Source organism: Montipora foliosa, chromosome 13 (genome assembly GCF_036669935.1).
Source record: "Montipora foliosa isolate CH-2021 chromosome 13, ASM3666993v2, whole genome shotgun sequence".
Classification (NCBI taxonomy): domain Eukaryota; kingdom Metazoa; phylum Cnidaria; class Anthozoa; order Scleractinia; family Acroporidae; genus Montipora; species Montipora foliosa.
Genome location: NC_090881.1, coordinates 26,970,323 through 26,986,952, shown reverse-complemented (window position 1 = coordinate 26,986,952; position 16,630 = coordinate 26,970,323). Strand labels below are relative to the sequence as shown.

At 40.7% G+C, this 16,630-nt stretch overlaps 2 protein-coding genes and 1 non-coding gene across 4 annotated transcripts in view; 1 reads left to right on the top strand and 2 right to left on the bottom strand.

The window, feature by feature from the left end:
- Positions 1-66: 66 nt before the first annotated feature.
- Positions 67-11,576, bottom strand: LOC137982984 (transmembrane protease serine 9-like). Of its 2 annotated transcripts, none has more exons than XM_068830146.1 (8): positions 11,248-11,576; positions 10,873-10,905; positions 9,311-9,606; positions 8,238-8,379; positions 6,118-6,903; positions 5,205-5,975; positions 3,146-3,916; positions 67-2,623 (listed from the first exon to the last, which is right to left on the bottom strand). In XM_068830146.1, the coding sequence occupies exons 3-8, from the start codon at positions 9,575-9,577 to the stop codon at positions 1,896-1,898; spliced, it is 3,465 nt and encodes a 1,154-aa protein (XP_068686247.1). In that variant the 5' UTR covers positions 9,578-9,606; positions 10,873-10,905; positions 11,248-11,576; the 3' UTR covers positions 67-1,895. The 2 variants fall into 2 exon arrangements, with proteins under 2 accessions (XP_068686247.1, XP_068686246.1); XM_068830145.1 differs by having other exon boundaries at positions 11,317-11,576.
- Positions 11,577-13,752: 2,176 nt separating this feature from the next.
- Positions 13,753-13,826, bottom strand: Trnan-guu (transfer RNA asparagine (anticodon GUU)). Its single transcript has one exon. It is a non-coding gene; the product is annotated as a tRNA-Asn (tRNA).
- Positions 13,827-14,159: 333 nt separating this feature from the next.
- Positions 14,160-16,630, top strand: part of LOC137984127 (protein phosphatase 1 regulatory subunit 35-like) — a 3,306-nt gene continuing 835 nt past the window's right edge. Inside the window, exons 1-2 of the mRNA XM_068831341.1 lie at positions 14,160-14,438; positions 15,839-16,630. The exon at positions 15,839-16,630 is cut by the window's right edge and continues 835 nt beyond it. Of these exons, the coding sequence (XP_068687442.1) occupies positions 14,233-14,438; positions 15,839-16,286 (654 nt within the window). The 5' untranslated portion in view covers positions 14,160-14,232 and the 3' untranslated portion in view covers positions 16,287-16,630. The remainder of the gene's footprint in view (positions 14,439-15,838) is intronic.

Here is a 16,630-nt window from a genome sequence, read left to right as displayed (position 1 = left end):
TAATTTTCTCTCCTTTTAAGGAGCGAGGAGCTGATCGGTAGAAATTAATATCCTTATGAAAACAAATCTGATGAACAAATATTTTTATTTCAGTACTAATTCAGCGAGAAAAATTAAAAACTGAACGTCTTCTCTGGTAGTGTCCTAATCGGTTGGTTGTCTTACTGTTGCACGAGTACAGACGAACGGCGTAAAACTTGCTGAAAATCCATGGAGGGTATAAACTGAAGGTTGCAGGTTGCAGGTTATAGATAGTTGCTGTTCACTGTTTCACCATAGCTGAAACAACCCAAAACTTCACTTATGCTAACATTATTGTTCGGTGACGCTGACGTCAAGTTAGTTTCTTGTGATTGGTCATCGGGCTCCTGCAGGAGTCACATCAGCGGGAAATCAATCCAAAATTATATCGCGGTCTGTGAAACGCCGTGACAGGAATATAGGGCTGTTGTTCTCTCGCGCGCGTAGTGTAGTGGGTATCGCTCGCGGACTGCATTCCAGGTTTCGAATCCCAGCTCGTGCGTTCAAAAGTTCACTCAGCTTTCCATACATTCGTGGTGGGTAAAATGAATACCAGTATTACTGGGGACAAGTTGTGCATGCAACGGGTTAGGAGTGTCGGCCATCCCTGCAGTGAGTTACAGTAGATGCCGGGTCCATGAAGGGGTCCATGGATCAGGTCCAGAGGGGTGGTCCATGGACCTGGGGTCCATGTTTGTATACGTCTTTTTTGGTACGTAACCGTTTGAATTTGGCCCCACTGCCTACAATGTAAGGCCCAGCAGCCTCCATTTTTGCTTGTAAAATGGAAGTGCTCGTAAGAAGTACGAGTGCCGGACCATGTGTTTTCACCGTAAGAACAGGACATCTTTCTATGAATCGTGATTTTGATTTTTTTGGAAGAACTCTTCCATAGTTTACATGCATCGAAGTACTTTTCGTGTCCTCTGTAAAGAAAAGAACGCCTGATTGCAGGCTACATGCGTCGAAGAGAGATTTTTTTTCAGGGTTAGATTCCTTTTTCAGCATGACCGGAAATATGACCGGAGGCATGGAGTTCCCGCGAGATAGCAGAGACCATGAACCAGGCCATTGCGAACTTTGCGTCGATAAGTTTCGCAGCCACAATAGCAGGAGGCAAAGAACCCTAATTCTAACGAGGAAATATTATCAGGAGAGTCAACATAGTTGGATTAAACTGAGGAACAAACAATCATGGCGGAACTCATTCAGCAGGTAGAACTAGACAAACCATGGCGGCAATCACTGGCCTTCATGCTTAAGTTTCGTCAGTGCTTGCGCTATTCATTGCGTATGTCACTGTGCGAACCAGCCTAAGAACTTAACGTTTCCTAATTTAGACCACAAATAACTAACCTTACTAAATACTAACCTTTACAATGCATTGGAACCTTACTGCGGCTAAAGCAGACCTTACTGCACTTAAAGTGTCTTTTCAGCAGTTTTAATATGATTATCGCCGTACGACTCTTAACAACGAAATTACTCGGAGAATTATGAAAAGAAGAGAACACACCAACTAAAACTATGATACTAATCTATGGCCCGTTTTCCGAAAGTCCCGAAAATGTTCGGGACCGTACTGAAGACATTTGTAACGAAATCGCAATTTGCTTGTTTTGATAGGCTGGTCTTTAACCTGTTTTCAAGATGACTTAAAAGCAAAATAATTGTGAAGTTTGACGACTTAAAACCTCTCTGTTCTCAAGATACAGACCCGAAAAGTTTCGGGACTTTCGAGAAACGAGCCCCTAGCAACTCACAATTAACGCCCGGAAAATGACGACCTTCGGCCACTTCTAAAATAGTCGCAGTCGTGGCGGGAATTCTGTTTTGAAATACTTGGAAACTACTATTGGAAACTACTGGGACAACTACATTGTGGTTTTATAAATAAACGAAAGCATAGTTTTAATATGAACAAAGACCCCAAATTTTCCCGGATTAGAGCACCAGTCCTCGTAAGACACTACTCCAGCGAGAAGAAACTGTCCATTATTTCCTGGGCAAACCAATGGCGCGCCTTTTTCAACAGAGCAAACGGGGGAGGCCAAAGACGAGTTAACACAACCCTCATACATGGTTATAGCCCCTCCATACGATGCGTTACAAACTTCCACGGAGGCTAATTCGACTTGTGATTGGATTAACACATCAGAGAGATTTCCCTGCTGTTCACTAAATGTCCAGCTGGTTACATAACATTCGGATTCATTTACTGGAAAAGTGGTCTCTTGAGACGGTAAACATACAGTGGTAACACGCTGATGCAGTACACCAACTCTCTCCATCTTCAATAACGCAACATGACCTTCAGGATCAACAACAACATCGTTAACCTTAATGGTTTCTTCATATCCTTCAAACAGCGTTCTTCTGTGTTCTCCAAGGCGAACTGACCAGTAAGCAGGTATTTCACTGTTGTTAACACACGCAGCTGATGTTATTACCCAGTTACTATCGATCAAGGCACCGCTACATGCATGCTTGTTTCGGAATAACACTTCAACTTGCCAAGGCCAAGAATAAGGATGGGCCTCACCTGGGCTGCGCGTTAGAGATGTGGATGGAGACGAAAATCTAATTCCACACTTTGGATGACCTACAAGATCAACAAGAACATATGAGCTATTCCTTAAATATTTTCTTAACAAGGTGTAGCACATGAAAATTCATTAATGTCGTCAGGTCATGCGCATGGTTCTGTATATCTTGATACATTTGAACTGTCAACCTAGTAAGTATTCCGAATCCACGAATTACCATTTTTCTAATTTGGATGCAAAATTCTCTTTAACTAATTGCTATATCATACATGCATTTCACAAGTAAGGTCCGGTCGTTTTGGGATCTACCAGAGCTCTATTATAGTCGCATCTTTGTAGACGTTTACACCACAAAAAAGTCTTATCCCTACTTTCCCATAACGACCACTGTGTAGATGCCTGTTATTCCCTTGTAATTATTAGTCAATATGGGGAGAATTAGTGAATTAGTGAATCTGGGGAGCTGTTATCAGTTTTACATTCCTTATAAAGCAGACTAATTTACGATGGGGCGGCTCAGTTCTTAGCGCGTCAACGGTGGCAGTTGTACTAACAATTGATTTACAAATAAAGCTTACCGTAAATAGTGTTCTCAATGAAGGGCAGCATAAACCGTACATCCAGGTATACTCCATATTTGTTAGCTCGCGCGCATCCCTCTCCCCAACTCACCACGCCTGTCAAAACGTAACTACCGTTTTCTAACTGACAAGCCAGTGGCCCACCACTGTCACCAAAACAAGCGTCTCTACCACCCTCCTGAAAACCTGCGCACAGGTATCGTTCATTTATGAAGCCCTGGTATGAAATATTACTGTTGCAGACTTGTCTTGATACCAGATTCACCTCGACTTCGCGCAGAACCTGAGAATACTCGGCAGCAGTCTCATTTTGCTTGCCCCATCCAGTGGTAAAACAGGATTTTCCGGCTGGAAAACTGGTTTCCATATCCGGGAGACATATGGAGTGTACTCGTTTGTGGAACACCGCTGGTCTTTTGAGCTTAATGATCGCAATGTCATAATCACCAGGGTCATAGTAACTGCCCACTGTAAATCCAGGATGAGCCGTAACATTCTCAATATCAATCATTTCTTCAAAGCCTTCGTATATCGATTCATTGTGTTCGCCAACCCTCACCTGCCATTGGCTTGGATTATTGTAACGATAAAAGCAATGTGCTGATGTCACAATCCATGAAGGAGCAATAAGAGATCCTCCACATAAGTGAGCAGTGCCGTTAAGGAGAAGATCGACTTGCCAAGGCCAGGAGTTGGGAATACCTTCGCGTCCACCAACAATGCGTGATGTAGGCGAAGGGACTGGGCGCAATCCACAAGAAGGATAACCTACAAAAAATCATTCATATGTAAAATAGAAGTAATTACCATCACAAAAAAATTCGCACTTTGAAGAGGAGGCAGACATGAACTCGGAAATGGCTTATTGGATTAAGAGAAAGCCTACTTTACAAGCGTAGTGCAAGGGGAGGGAAGGGAGGGTCATTTTCGTTTTGCTCTTTCGCCCCTTTCCACCTTTGAGATGCCTGGGTACGAGGGAGCAAAGGGCGCTACTTGGAACGGAGCTCAAGAGACAAATCACCTTTCGCAGCCACGTCTTGTGCACCCTTTGAACAGGCTATCAGGTTATGTCTTCTCTTGTGATTTCTCCACTTGCTCAGGTTTAAAATATCGCAGCTCCAATTTCGTTGCACAGATTTTGAATGTTGGGAAAGGCGTTTAAAAAAAATGATTATTGCTTGTGGGAGTAAACTAACAGAAATCACTTGAGAATCGAATTTTGGCCGTTCTGACGAACAATAATTAATTCAAGACAAGATATCATTGACACTATTCCGAGTAGAAGAAAATAAGGTCAAAATAATCAAATAAGGACGCTTTAAAATTCTTAGGTCTTTCTTCTTTACTTTGTCTGCAGTGTCATGGAAGACAGTGGAAAGGTTATGCATGACGTTTACGTCCAACACCAAACGGGAAACGGCAGGCTCCTGCTTGTCATAAAAGCGTGAAAATTATCTCATTTTAACTTGTCTCGTTCCTTTGAGAAGTTGCTGGATATCTGGAGTTAACAGGACAGAAACGTCCTAATATCAAGCAGGGTTCTTATATTTTTGGCAAAACCCTAATTTCACTCCGACGTTTGCCGTTTGGCATAAAAGTCATGCTTAACATCTCTAGTTTCTTCCATCACCTAATGGGAGGGGCTTCCAAAGGTAGTGCAATGACGCCGCATGGCCAGTCACTAGTATTGGAGTAGTCTGAGGAGTAAAGTAAAATGAGGAGTCCATTACTGGGAGAGTACAACTTCATTGTACTTGGAAACGGCGCTTTTAAAGACCGAGTTATTTTTAGATTGATTTTTCGACGAAACCAGACCTTTCCAGCCAATCTAAAGTCTTGCATGAGAAATTATTACTGACCCACGGGATTGAGAAAGGTTGCTCCTGCAAGCCAAATCTTTTTCAACAACTCGTCTAAAAATAGCTTGATCTGTGAAAATGCCGTTACATAGACCAAGTATCGGAGTTGCAGTCTCCTGGTAATATGTATGTTGACGTTTTTAAGACAAAAAATGGCTTAAAGGCTTTAATAAAAATGTTACTGGCATAAATCTTACCGTACAGGGTGCTCTCAATGAATGGCAGCATAAACCGTACATCCAGGTATACTCCATAGTTGTTTTCTCTAGCACACCCTACACCCCAGCTCACCACGCCCGTCAAGACGTAGCTACCGTTTTCAATCTGACACGCAAGTGGCGCACTACTGTCACCAAAACACGCGTCCCTACCGCCTTCTTGGAAACCTGCGCACAGATATCGTTCATTTATGATGCCCTGGTATGAACTATTGCTGTTACAGACTTCTTTTGATACAAGATTCACCTCGACTTCGCGGAGAACATCAGAATACTCGGCAGCACTCTCGTTTTGCCTTCCCCATCCAGTGGTAAAACAGGATTTTCCGGCTGGAAAACTGGTTTCCATATCCGGGAGACATATGGAGTGCACTCGCTTGTGGAACACCGCTGGTCTTTTGAGTTTAATGATCGCAATGTCATAATCACCAGGATTACTGTAACTGCCCAATCTAAACCCAGGATGAACAGTTATATTTTCAATATCAATCCTTTCTTCAAAGCCTTCGTATATAGATTCATTGTGTTCGCCAACCCTCACCTGCCATTGGCTTGGATTATTGTAAAGATAAAAGCAATGTGCTGATGTCACAATCCAGGAAGGAGCAATCAGAGATCCTCCACACAAGTGAGCAGTGCCGTTACGGAGAATATCGACTTGCCAAGGCCAGGAGTTGGGTTGAGCCTCCCGTCCACCAACGATGCGTGCAATCTGAGAAGACTCCGGCCGTACGCCGCATTCTGGGTAACCTGTTTGAATAAAAATGACAAAAAAACCAGCAGCGAATTAAATTAAAACCAATTGGCATGTTAAAGACTGCTGTGGAATTTGGGTAACAATTATCTAAGATTTCTCAGCAACGAAATAAAAACAAAAAGAATCTTTTCTTACCAAACATGGTGCTTTCTACGAATGGAAGCAATCTTCGTACATCTGCATACACTCCATACTTGTGGGGCCTTGCACATCCAATACCCCACGTCACAACTCCCGCGAGCACCCACTTCCCACCGTCATCTTGACAAACCAATGGACCACCACTATCACCTTGACAAGCGTCCTTTCCTCCTCCTTCAAATCCTGCGCACATGAAGTTCTCAGTTATGTACCCGTCATAGGAATCGTTCTTATTGCACTCCGCGCGTGATACTATCGGTACTTGATTTTCTTGTAGAACTTCAGAAAAATTCCCGTATTCTACAGTATGGCCCCAACCGGTTACGACGCAGACCCGACCAACATCTTCGGGTAAGGTCGAGTCCTCGTCAGGCATACAAACCGGGCTCACCCGACTGTGAAAAGTCGCCGGTCGCTTCAGATGGTAAAGTGCAATGTCATAGTCTCCTGGGCTAACATAACTCGGTCGATCATGTTTAAATCCTGGGTGTATATAGAACCTGTCCCCATCAAGAACCTCCTCGTACCCTTCTAGAACAACTCGGTCATGTTCTCCAAGTCGTATTTCTTTAGGAGCGGAGTTATAATATGGATCTGCACAATGTCCTGCTGTTAGAATCCACCGTGGGTGGATAATTGAGCCGCCACAAGAGTGTACGTTGTTGCCTTTTTCAGCAAATTCCACTTGCCACGGCCATGAGTTTGGCTGCGCAATTTTGCCGCCGACGATACGCCTTTGGCGGGAGTGCGTTTCGGGACGATATCCACATCTTGAATATTCTAAGGGAAAATAAAGCAATTCTTTTAAAAAACGTTAGGAGCTGAAAGTCGAATATGATTTCCTGACGAATCAGAACACAGGCTACGACTGAAAAATCTTAAAGACCCTGGCAAGTGGCTTCACCATTGCTTCAATTAACAAATTGATGTCAGTTTTTCATGCGTCTGTCCTGTTATTGACAATGAATTTCGTCATAACATTGTCAAAGAAGCTGTGGATCCACGAGGCGACAGCAGATCAATAACAGGACATACGCATGAAAAACTGACATCAATTTGTTTTTTACAATAACAAAATAAGGCAGAGTGATCAAAATTAAGTCAAAACACGAGAAGAACGCGGGACAAAAATGCGAGAAACTTCAATCTGACGTGAGCAATATCGCGTCATTATCGCATAAATTATAAATTTATGTGTCTGTCCGCTTATTGACAATAAAATTAGCCAATGAGCGTGCGAGGATTTTGCAGTCATTGTAAAACACCCGTTCGATTTTTTTGAACAGCGATGTTGAGACCATTTGCAACCCGTACCCCTTTCAACATTGTTGGAAATGAGCGTGCGCACTAATCGGTGGGTCAATGACGTATCCATGTCCGTATCCATATTAACAACCACGGCCGTTGTCCGGGACTGAATACAACTTTGGTTGAATCAAATCCTGATGATGCGTTGAAACCTTTTGTCCATGACCCAAGCAGTCAGCATCGTTCAACAAAAAAAAATTGAAGCTAAAACTACCTTTTAACTTCACATGAGCTTTTGGACATTTCAGGACCACTAGAGAAGGACCAGATCTTTTGCACTCACCCATTCTTCCCTCTTTAGTCAACCTTTTTTGGGTTCGAAAAAGGGGAGTCGTTCCCGGTGCACCACTCGCAAACGATAACGAGTTCCCAATGCATGTGAACTTGACTGTTGTGCCATTACTTTTTAGTAAAAAGGATCTTAAAAGACAGCAAAAAGCCAAACGCAAAGTTATGGGAAACGTATTACTGCCCCTTACTACCTGCACCGGTTTGTTCCGGAGCACAGACCAGAAACCACCCTCTCTGCAGTAAGCATAGACCTCAGAGAAGGGAACTACCGAATGACCACAATATGTTCCTCCATTTTCAGTACTAAATCGGAAGGTACTCAGATCTTCCTGAAAATATTCGTAGAGATCAGCGGTATCAATTGCTTTCTCACTGCGACAATCACTTTTCCCATACAAATATTAAGCGTCCTTTGTAGACACTAATCAGCCATTTTAATATTTAAGCCGCGTGACAAAGAATTGGCCTCAATAGACCAAAACGAACCCAAATATTTCGTGAAGAAGAAAACTAACCTTTCATACAACCATAAATTTCCATTCTTAGCGCAATCCCACCGTGCCACTCGGTTGGTTTTATACGTAAAAACCTCAACTTCTTTAACTCGGGTAGATAAACAGTTTTGACCTCGTCTTTGTTGTAGCTTCCGTTAAAAACCTTAAAGAAGAGATTTTTTGACGAAATCAGTGCGGTCAAAAGAAAGGAAAACATAGTTTTAAGGAAGAGGTGTCTTCCTACTTCTTCTAAGCACACGGAATAAGCGCCAGCCGAAAATGCACACACATCATGTTATAATAAAAAGAATGACTGAAGCGGGAAGACTCACTCCGCCTTACACCAACTAAATCGGTTGACTCAGTAAATCTAACCAGATGAACTTAACCGGGTTTTTGTCATTCAGTTTTACTTTTTGAACAAATATTCATGGGAGGTTCAAACCGACCAAAGCGTGAACACGATTTCAGATGCAGGCAAATCGGGAGAAGGACTGAAGGCTAAAAATTCTTTTATTTAACGAACAGAAAATTCAACTTTCAAATGCGATGCATAACCTAAGTTTTAAAAGATTGATTTTTGGAATTGTCTCAGCAGGATGTAGCATCCCACGCAGAGGTTCTTAGGGCTTCGTGGGGGAAGTACGCGTGACGAAGCTCTAGGAACCGCCGGTCTGCGTGTGAGGCTAAATAGGATGCAAAACCAGCGCCTCTACCACACTGTTCTACAAATGTTTCGAATTTTAACCATGTTTACGGAGCGTGTTTAACTTTTTGGTGAGAAGGGGAAGGGAAATGAGTAACGGCGAGAGAACGAGGAGGTCGCGCGAGTTCCCCTCCCGTCTTCCTCGCGCGACCTCCTCGCGCGACCTCCTCGTTCTCCCGCCGTTTCTCCCTTCCCTTCCGAATCTAGATACATCGCAAAGCTGAAATACAAATTCATCCAGTATCATTCTGATAAAGAAATCAGTTTTGATCAAAGGCCTAAAAGCGTTCCCTTCAAGACTTTAAATCATTATAATCTCTGTCTGAGCCAGTGGCTTTCCGTAATAGTTAAACGTTTTAAGGAAGCTGCTATCTTCTCTTGTTCTTACCTCATGAAAATCGTCCCATGCCTTGCCATCGAAGCTGAATGAAAGCGCAAATTTCGTGATCCAATCGTCATAGTTAGGATGACCTTGAAGAGCGACAGCAGACACATTAGCCTCGTCCTTGAAATCAATCTGCAAAAATTGCTTGTTATCTTGAACAAGTGGCATCCAAGCCCCTTTCCCATGGAGACGGGCGTTTCCGGGGTCATGAAATGAATCAAGAATGGACGACGCTGTGATATCAGCATTGCGTATCCAATAGCTTTGCATCCCCAGCTCAGTGTTACATCTTGACCATGCTACCAAAATTAGAAAACACTCAAGTCACGTCTCATTGTTAAGGGTGGTAGAGAAGTGATTCACTTCAGTTACATTACACGTTACATACGTAATCGACATCCAACCAATATTTTTACGGAAATATAAATCGGAAATCCTCAAGAGAGACAATTGAAATCAAGAGAGGTACTGAGGAAGCATTTTTCTGTGGAATCGTTCAGTATAATTATTTTTTAATCTTTGCAAGAAATTATATCGTTTTATTCCCAATGAATTGAGCGTACTCTCTATATGTGCGTTTTTATCAAGTCGCGAGCGTTTATCGGTAAGTCCCGCGAACTATCAGGGCTCGAATAGCCATTTGTGAAAATACAACTTTGTTCGCAAAAGATGATGTTTGTTCATTTCACCCATACTAGAAAAAGGCAAAATTTAATGCTTCTCAAGCTACGTCTCAAGCTAAAAAAGGACTTATGCCACCCGAAATGCGCTGGAAAGGCTTCAGGGTTATCGAGAAACGTACATTAGTTTGTTACGGCCTGTTTTATAATAACAAGAGCTAACAAGAGACAGGACTGGAGCCCATTACCAAAAGCCTATAACTCCAATACTATGAAACAAAAAAATAAAAATAGATTCTATTCACTAAATTTTGAGGCTAAATTCTGAAAGATCTTGCTCTTAAGTCTATGCAAGCAAGATAAATTTAACTATTATGCGAAACATAAAGGGTATATAGATCTACCCAGAGAAATTAAGTTCAGACTTTCTACGACTGTAATGAACTGTTTCTGTTGGTAGAGAGATATTCAATACTAAACAAATTTGTCCAGCAGAGTAAAAGCAACGACAACCTTACGTCCGGACAGGTGAAACTATTATGCAACTACTACAGCTTTTCCGTGAAATTTAATGTTTTGAAAAATTAAATATAAAAATAATCACACGGATTGTCCCAAGCACAAGTTACCTACAAAACGAAAAACTTCATGTGATTGGTAAAATAAAAGATGTCCATCAATCACCGTTTCTTTTCCAATCATCTCTCGAGATAACTCCGAAGAACTACAATCAATGGGCTTAAACCAGAAATTGAAGCAAGGATTGTAATGAGAATTAGTGCCACTGATTGACCATATTGATACAGTCTTGTTCTCTAAACATGTAACAAAAGAAAGTATTGGGTTTCGGCCATAGGAAACGGTGCTGTCTGCGAAAAAACAGCCTACAGCTTACTCAACTAAGGTTTCGTTTCTTTATCGTTTTTTATTTCTCTTTTGTCTTACCTGAGAATAGTGCGGAAGATTGTGCTGCAAAGCCTGAAACAAGCAAAGAAATATGAGGTCAAGCAAAGAAATATGAGGTCAAGCCTTTGGCCCGCCGAAAATCATCATAAACTTGGGCTTTTATTTGTGATCATGATGTACGTATGTTGACCTATGTTGACAAGAATACGACCGCCGTGAAAGTCTTCTGAAGTTCGGTTCAACAGCACAGAGCTCAAAAGAAGTAGCTGTAGATTCATAAGTTATTTTTTCCAAAGGCTGTAGCCCTGGGAATAACCCTAACCATACATTATTCACCCTTGTGAGAACTATTTACTCTCGATCTTAAAGTTAACAACTCCGTAAGATACATTTCACTGAAACACATCCACCTACCGAGATTGAGTAAGTGCTATTGCAGTTTTGACTCGGAACTTGTGAACAGAGCTGGATACTGAGACTTACCAGTAACAGCAAAAAACAGGAACACCACTAAACTCTTCGCCATTATTGTTTAGCAACGAACTCGTTGTTAGCTTGTTAGAGAATGTCAACAAAGGTGTGCGACGGAATGCCAACGTTACATGTACCGCGGTACATGTACAGCTACCAACAAGTGCATACACAATATTTTGTTGCGTTTTCTACGAAGAGATAACAGAGATCTGGCTACTGTGTTTATGTTCGCAAGCAAGAAATTGTTAAAATGATACACGATACCGACGCTAAAAATCCATATAATACATATTAACATTCAGAACTCAATTTACATAAGATAAGGACCATCAAGAATCATCCTTTAATTAGGCATATGTCATGCTTCTATGACAGACAGAAGCCCTTAGAGAAACTAGACTCCTGGTCAAATGTTCTTTTAAGTTAGTTTATAACTCTTCATTGTCTAATTCTTCAGATATATTCCTTACTGAATAGGCATTCAGAAGCGATTTTCACTGATTCACTCCGTGCTTCATTGAACAGCAGTGTGAACACGCATTTGATTTCACGCGCGCGTTTGTTTCACGCCACGCTTTGCGCGTAGCGTATATACGGGTGTTCTCTCTCGTTTCCTGCACTCTATGATAACATTTGAAGTTAAGGGCACAAGGACGGATTTTTCGCGCGTTGCTAAGGAAGTGAAATGTTACTCCCGTGACTGACGTCATTATATCGTGAGCTGACCAGAAAACCCACTCACCCGACGTTGGAAAATTTGATAACAATTTCCTAATTGTTGTTTGCATCGAAGGTTTTTCCTCGCGCTCGTCCTCAGATCAACTGCTCATGCGCAAACAAACTGACTTCCGGTTTGAGAAAAAGCTAAATTTCCGGCGGTCTTTAAATTGAATTATTATTTTTTTTGATGTGGCTCGTTTCACCTCCAAATACAGAATATAGCTAAGCATTGGTTTTTTCAAATCATCTTTTTTGAAAATGTTAGTATGGGTATTTCAGTATCGTTAATCTCTCTAAAAAGAACATTTTTCAAAATAAAAAGAAAACCATGCTTGGCTGGATGCAAAAACGAATACAAATTCAATCAATCAATCAATTTATTAATAGATAAACAACAACAACTGTACAATATTTGTTACCCACAGTTAGCATAGCTATTCGAGGTGGGTAACAATTAACGATAAATTTTGATTTTCACAATCATTTACCAAGACTTATTAAAATTGAATTAAAATTAATTAATTATTTTAATTAATTGAAATTATTGACAATATAGTTGTGACAGTGAGAGCAACAATAAACAGTAATGATAAACAAGTAAGCTAGATCAGTAAAGAAAAAAGACGAGAAGAAGTAATCGCCCTAATATCAACATAGACCTCCTCAATCTCTAAAACCTTTAAGAGTAATTTGCGCAATTTTTGCTTAAAAAGTGCTTTACTCAACTTGCGTAGCTTAGGAGGAATTTTGTTCCAAATTCTTGTCCCAGTTCTTGAAAAGGACAATAACTGTTGATTAGTTCTAGATACGTGAAAATTACCAACAGTTGAAAATCTGGTATAATGAGAGTGTATAAAGTCAGAACGAATGAAAAGATCAGTAATTTTGGAGGGAGCGCAATGGTTAGCAACGTCATGCACGAGGATAGCTATATACTTAAAGAAAAGTAAATGCAAAGGTAATATGCTGGAGCTTAGAAACTGAGGAATTGCATGAGCTTTGCAGTCAGAGAAGTATATTAAACGGAGAGCTCTTTTTTGCAGAATAAGTACTTTGATCAGATAACAATTAGCAGCTTGGCCCCAGGCGGTAAGACCATAAGAAATATATGGCTCAATTAACGATCGATAAATTCTTATAAGAGTATTTGTAGGTACAAAATGCCTGAGCCTCGCAATAATACCAACACCTTTGCTTATTTTGGATGAAATGAAATGTGATCTATGTGATATCTCCACGAGAGATTACTATCTATGAGAACACCTAAATGTTCACATAGTTTTTACTGTTTAAATACCCAAATTGTGTAGCACGTAGACAAATTTAGAGTTTTCTTTTTATTGGTCACGTGACCATGGGCGTGGCATGTTGTCGTCATATTTGTGGTCATTGGTTCACAAAAGTTGGAAACTGACCAAAATAATGCCAAATTCTCTCAAATTACTTAATCATGACATCCTTAGCAACGCACCCCAAAAAATACGTCAGTAGGCCCTTAAAGGCTGCGAGAAGACCATGCCATACCATACCATATAAGTTTACTGAAGGACACTGAAGGTTACGTACCTTTTATTAATAATTGTTAATCCTGTATTCATCCAGCGAGCGGCTGGCATAGCACGAAAGGATGTCGAAACAGCGTACTAATCTATCTCTTCCCATAATTTACTTGCATAAGTTACATATGTCTACTCGTAAGATTTCGGGGAAAAGTTGAAATAAAATCGTCCCCGGGTGGGCTTGAACCACCAACCTTTCGGTTAACAGCCGAACGCGCTAACCGATTGCGCCACGGAGACTCTTTTCAGCTTCCGGTTGTAAAGTAAAATTTTAAACATACATACATACATACATACATACAACTTTATTTGTTTTAGCAGGTTACAAAAAAAGGCAGCATATCGGCAAAAGTCATGCAGTCACAGGTACGAAACTCGAACTACATCATGATTCAATGCAGATGTCTAAAACCAGTTTCGAAAGGAAATACTTTAACAAGTTTAGTCCATATCCTTATTCATCCGCACTGTGGGACAGTGGGGAACTAGGGGAGATTTAAGCATTTTGGTCAGCGGATAAAGCTGCAAACACTATGTAGCTCGTGTAATGATCATGAATATGTCGTAATTTGCGGCAAATTCAAAATGGCTTTTTTCTGAAGAGAGAATTGTCTTTTTTTAAGTCAAGGATCAAGACCTTCTTATCATGGATTCTGAGAGTATACGATTGCCTCCAAAGCCCTTTTACCAATACCCAACCGCTCTGTTTAAAAGTACTCAATTGGATCTCACTCCAGAGAAGAAATCGACGAAGTCAACAACGAAGCGACCTATCATTCAGCAAAACAGATTCAAGATTCCGACAGACATCTCAGAAAATCCTCCGGATGAAAAAAAAAAGACTTTTGCATGGTAAGCAATCGTTGCTTTACAAAAATCAAGCAATGATTGGCTGCGTTTTGCAAGCTTTAGTCACTGTTGTCGTTTGAAATTGAATGTTCAATGGTACTCTGTTGACTATGTTTAACCATGGGTCGTTCCATTTTTTATCCGATGGCTGAAATCCATACCCTCAATTATTTGTCGTCACCCTTTTAAAAATGAAATCTGAAGGGTTGATATGTTGTCGGCGCCTTTGAAAAATGTCTGGGGATCCAAATTTTGTTGGCATCTTTGAAGAAAAAAACAAAAAACGCGCCATACTTAGCGGGGGGGGGGGGGGGGGGGGGGGGTGCGGATGAAAAAATGGAACGACCGAATGGGCACTACAGGTTAAAATATTATTTTGTTTCGTTTAGGATCTTAGCTGTGTAATCGAATTGGAGCAAAAAAATGTCAACCCAGAATTTTGCTTGTAACCTGACATGAGATGTTTTAGGTTGGTCTCGGGTTCCATGAACCTAAAGTTGCAACTTTTTGAGGCATATGACAGACTGCCTACAAATTATGCTAATGAACAGTTCAAATAGTGCTGATAAACAGTTTTTTAAGTCTTAACACCCATTTTAAAACTGTTAGCTTTCAATAACTGTGATTTATGGTTAGTCTGCAGTCTGCAAGTGTCTGACACCACAACTTTTGCTGCAGGCTAGAAATCCAATTTGTCCCAATATGTATTTGGGCATAAGAATATGATGAGAAAGAATCCCTAAACATTCCAACCTCTAAACCCCTAAATGCGGTACACTCCCGGACAAATCCCACCAATTTTGCATTTAAACTAAGAGCCTGTGACCATGTGTCTGCTTTTGTCATGCTGCTCTACTTCATGTAGCCCTTGCAAAATGTGTATAAATTGCGAGAGAATGGAAAATTACCAAAAAATATATGCGTGCTATGAAAACTAAATTGATCAAAGACAAAATTGGCAATTACTTCAGATATCATATTAATTAATATCATATGTACTGAAGCAAATGAAATTCATTCATACATGTATTTATCATGTGAGCCATAATGATATTGAAAAATAAGAGCTTTCAAAATATTATGGAAAACGGGACAGCTGGACAACCTAGTCTATTAACTGGGTCTACTCAGTTCCTGGTATAATGGGATGGTTGGAATGTTTGAAAAAAGAGAGGAAAAAAGAGCCAGAACTTGGTGTATCATGGTATTAGGTGAAGACCTAAAAAAAAAATATGTGCGGAGCGAGAATCTAAGTGGTGTAGTACATGGAGAGAAAGCTTGCCACAGGATTCGCAAGGATAAACTCATACTGTTCTCACAACTGGCTCCTGTTCATTAAAGCACTTCATTGTGAGTGGTTTCAGTGTAAACATATACAACCCTAGTTTTGTTTTGTTTTTTAGCCTGGCTCAACCATCTATGAACTCCACTAACCAAATGGGCAGAAAGCTGGCTGTTCTTCAAAGGGAGAAATTTGATGCAGCTGCTGCAATAGCTGAAGAGCTTGAACAGTCTGAAATTGTCAGAACAAACCTTGGAGAAAAAGTTGCCCAAGCTGTGAACGTAAAGAAGGGTAGTCGCATTTACTCTGATTTGGTCCCTCTTGATGTTGACGATAAACATGTACTTGCAGAGTGCACACATGCGAAAGCAAGAAGTGCCTTTAAGACCATCAAGTCTCAATCACAGGAACCAGATATTATGGCATTTTTCTCTGAGGAGTTTGAGACACAAGCAGCTCACTTCGATTGCGAAGAGTTCTATAAGGAGGAGCCATTGCCTAAACCAACACCAGCTTCACCAACTCATGTATTTGACCTGTATCGGCACCTTCAATGCTGGCAAGAATGATTTACAGAGACATTTGATACTTTTTCTAATATGAATGATAAACTAGGGTTAGACACTAAACAACCAACAACTTGACCTAAAGCTCTTTATCCAGTTTGCATGTACATTCAAAAAACAGAAACATTGGTGGTGAGAGACCCTTGAGTAGAAGATCTGGCCTTGCCAAATGTGTGGAAAGTGTTTCAAGAGTACAAAGACAAAAAAATACGAAAAGAATGCCTGATCACAGGTTACAGCACAAAGTGCAAAATTCAGCCAATTGTGGATGTATTTCATAGAACAGGAATAAGGGGCTATTTGCTTTGTTTTATTGTTAATACAATGGTAAGTCTTAAGACAGCAAC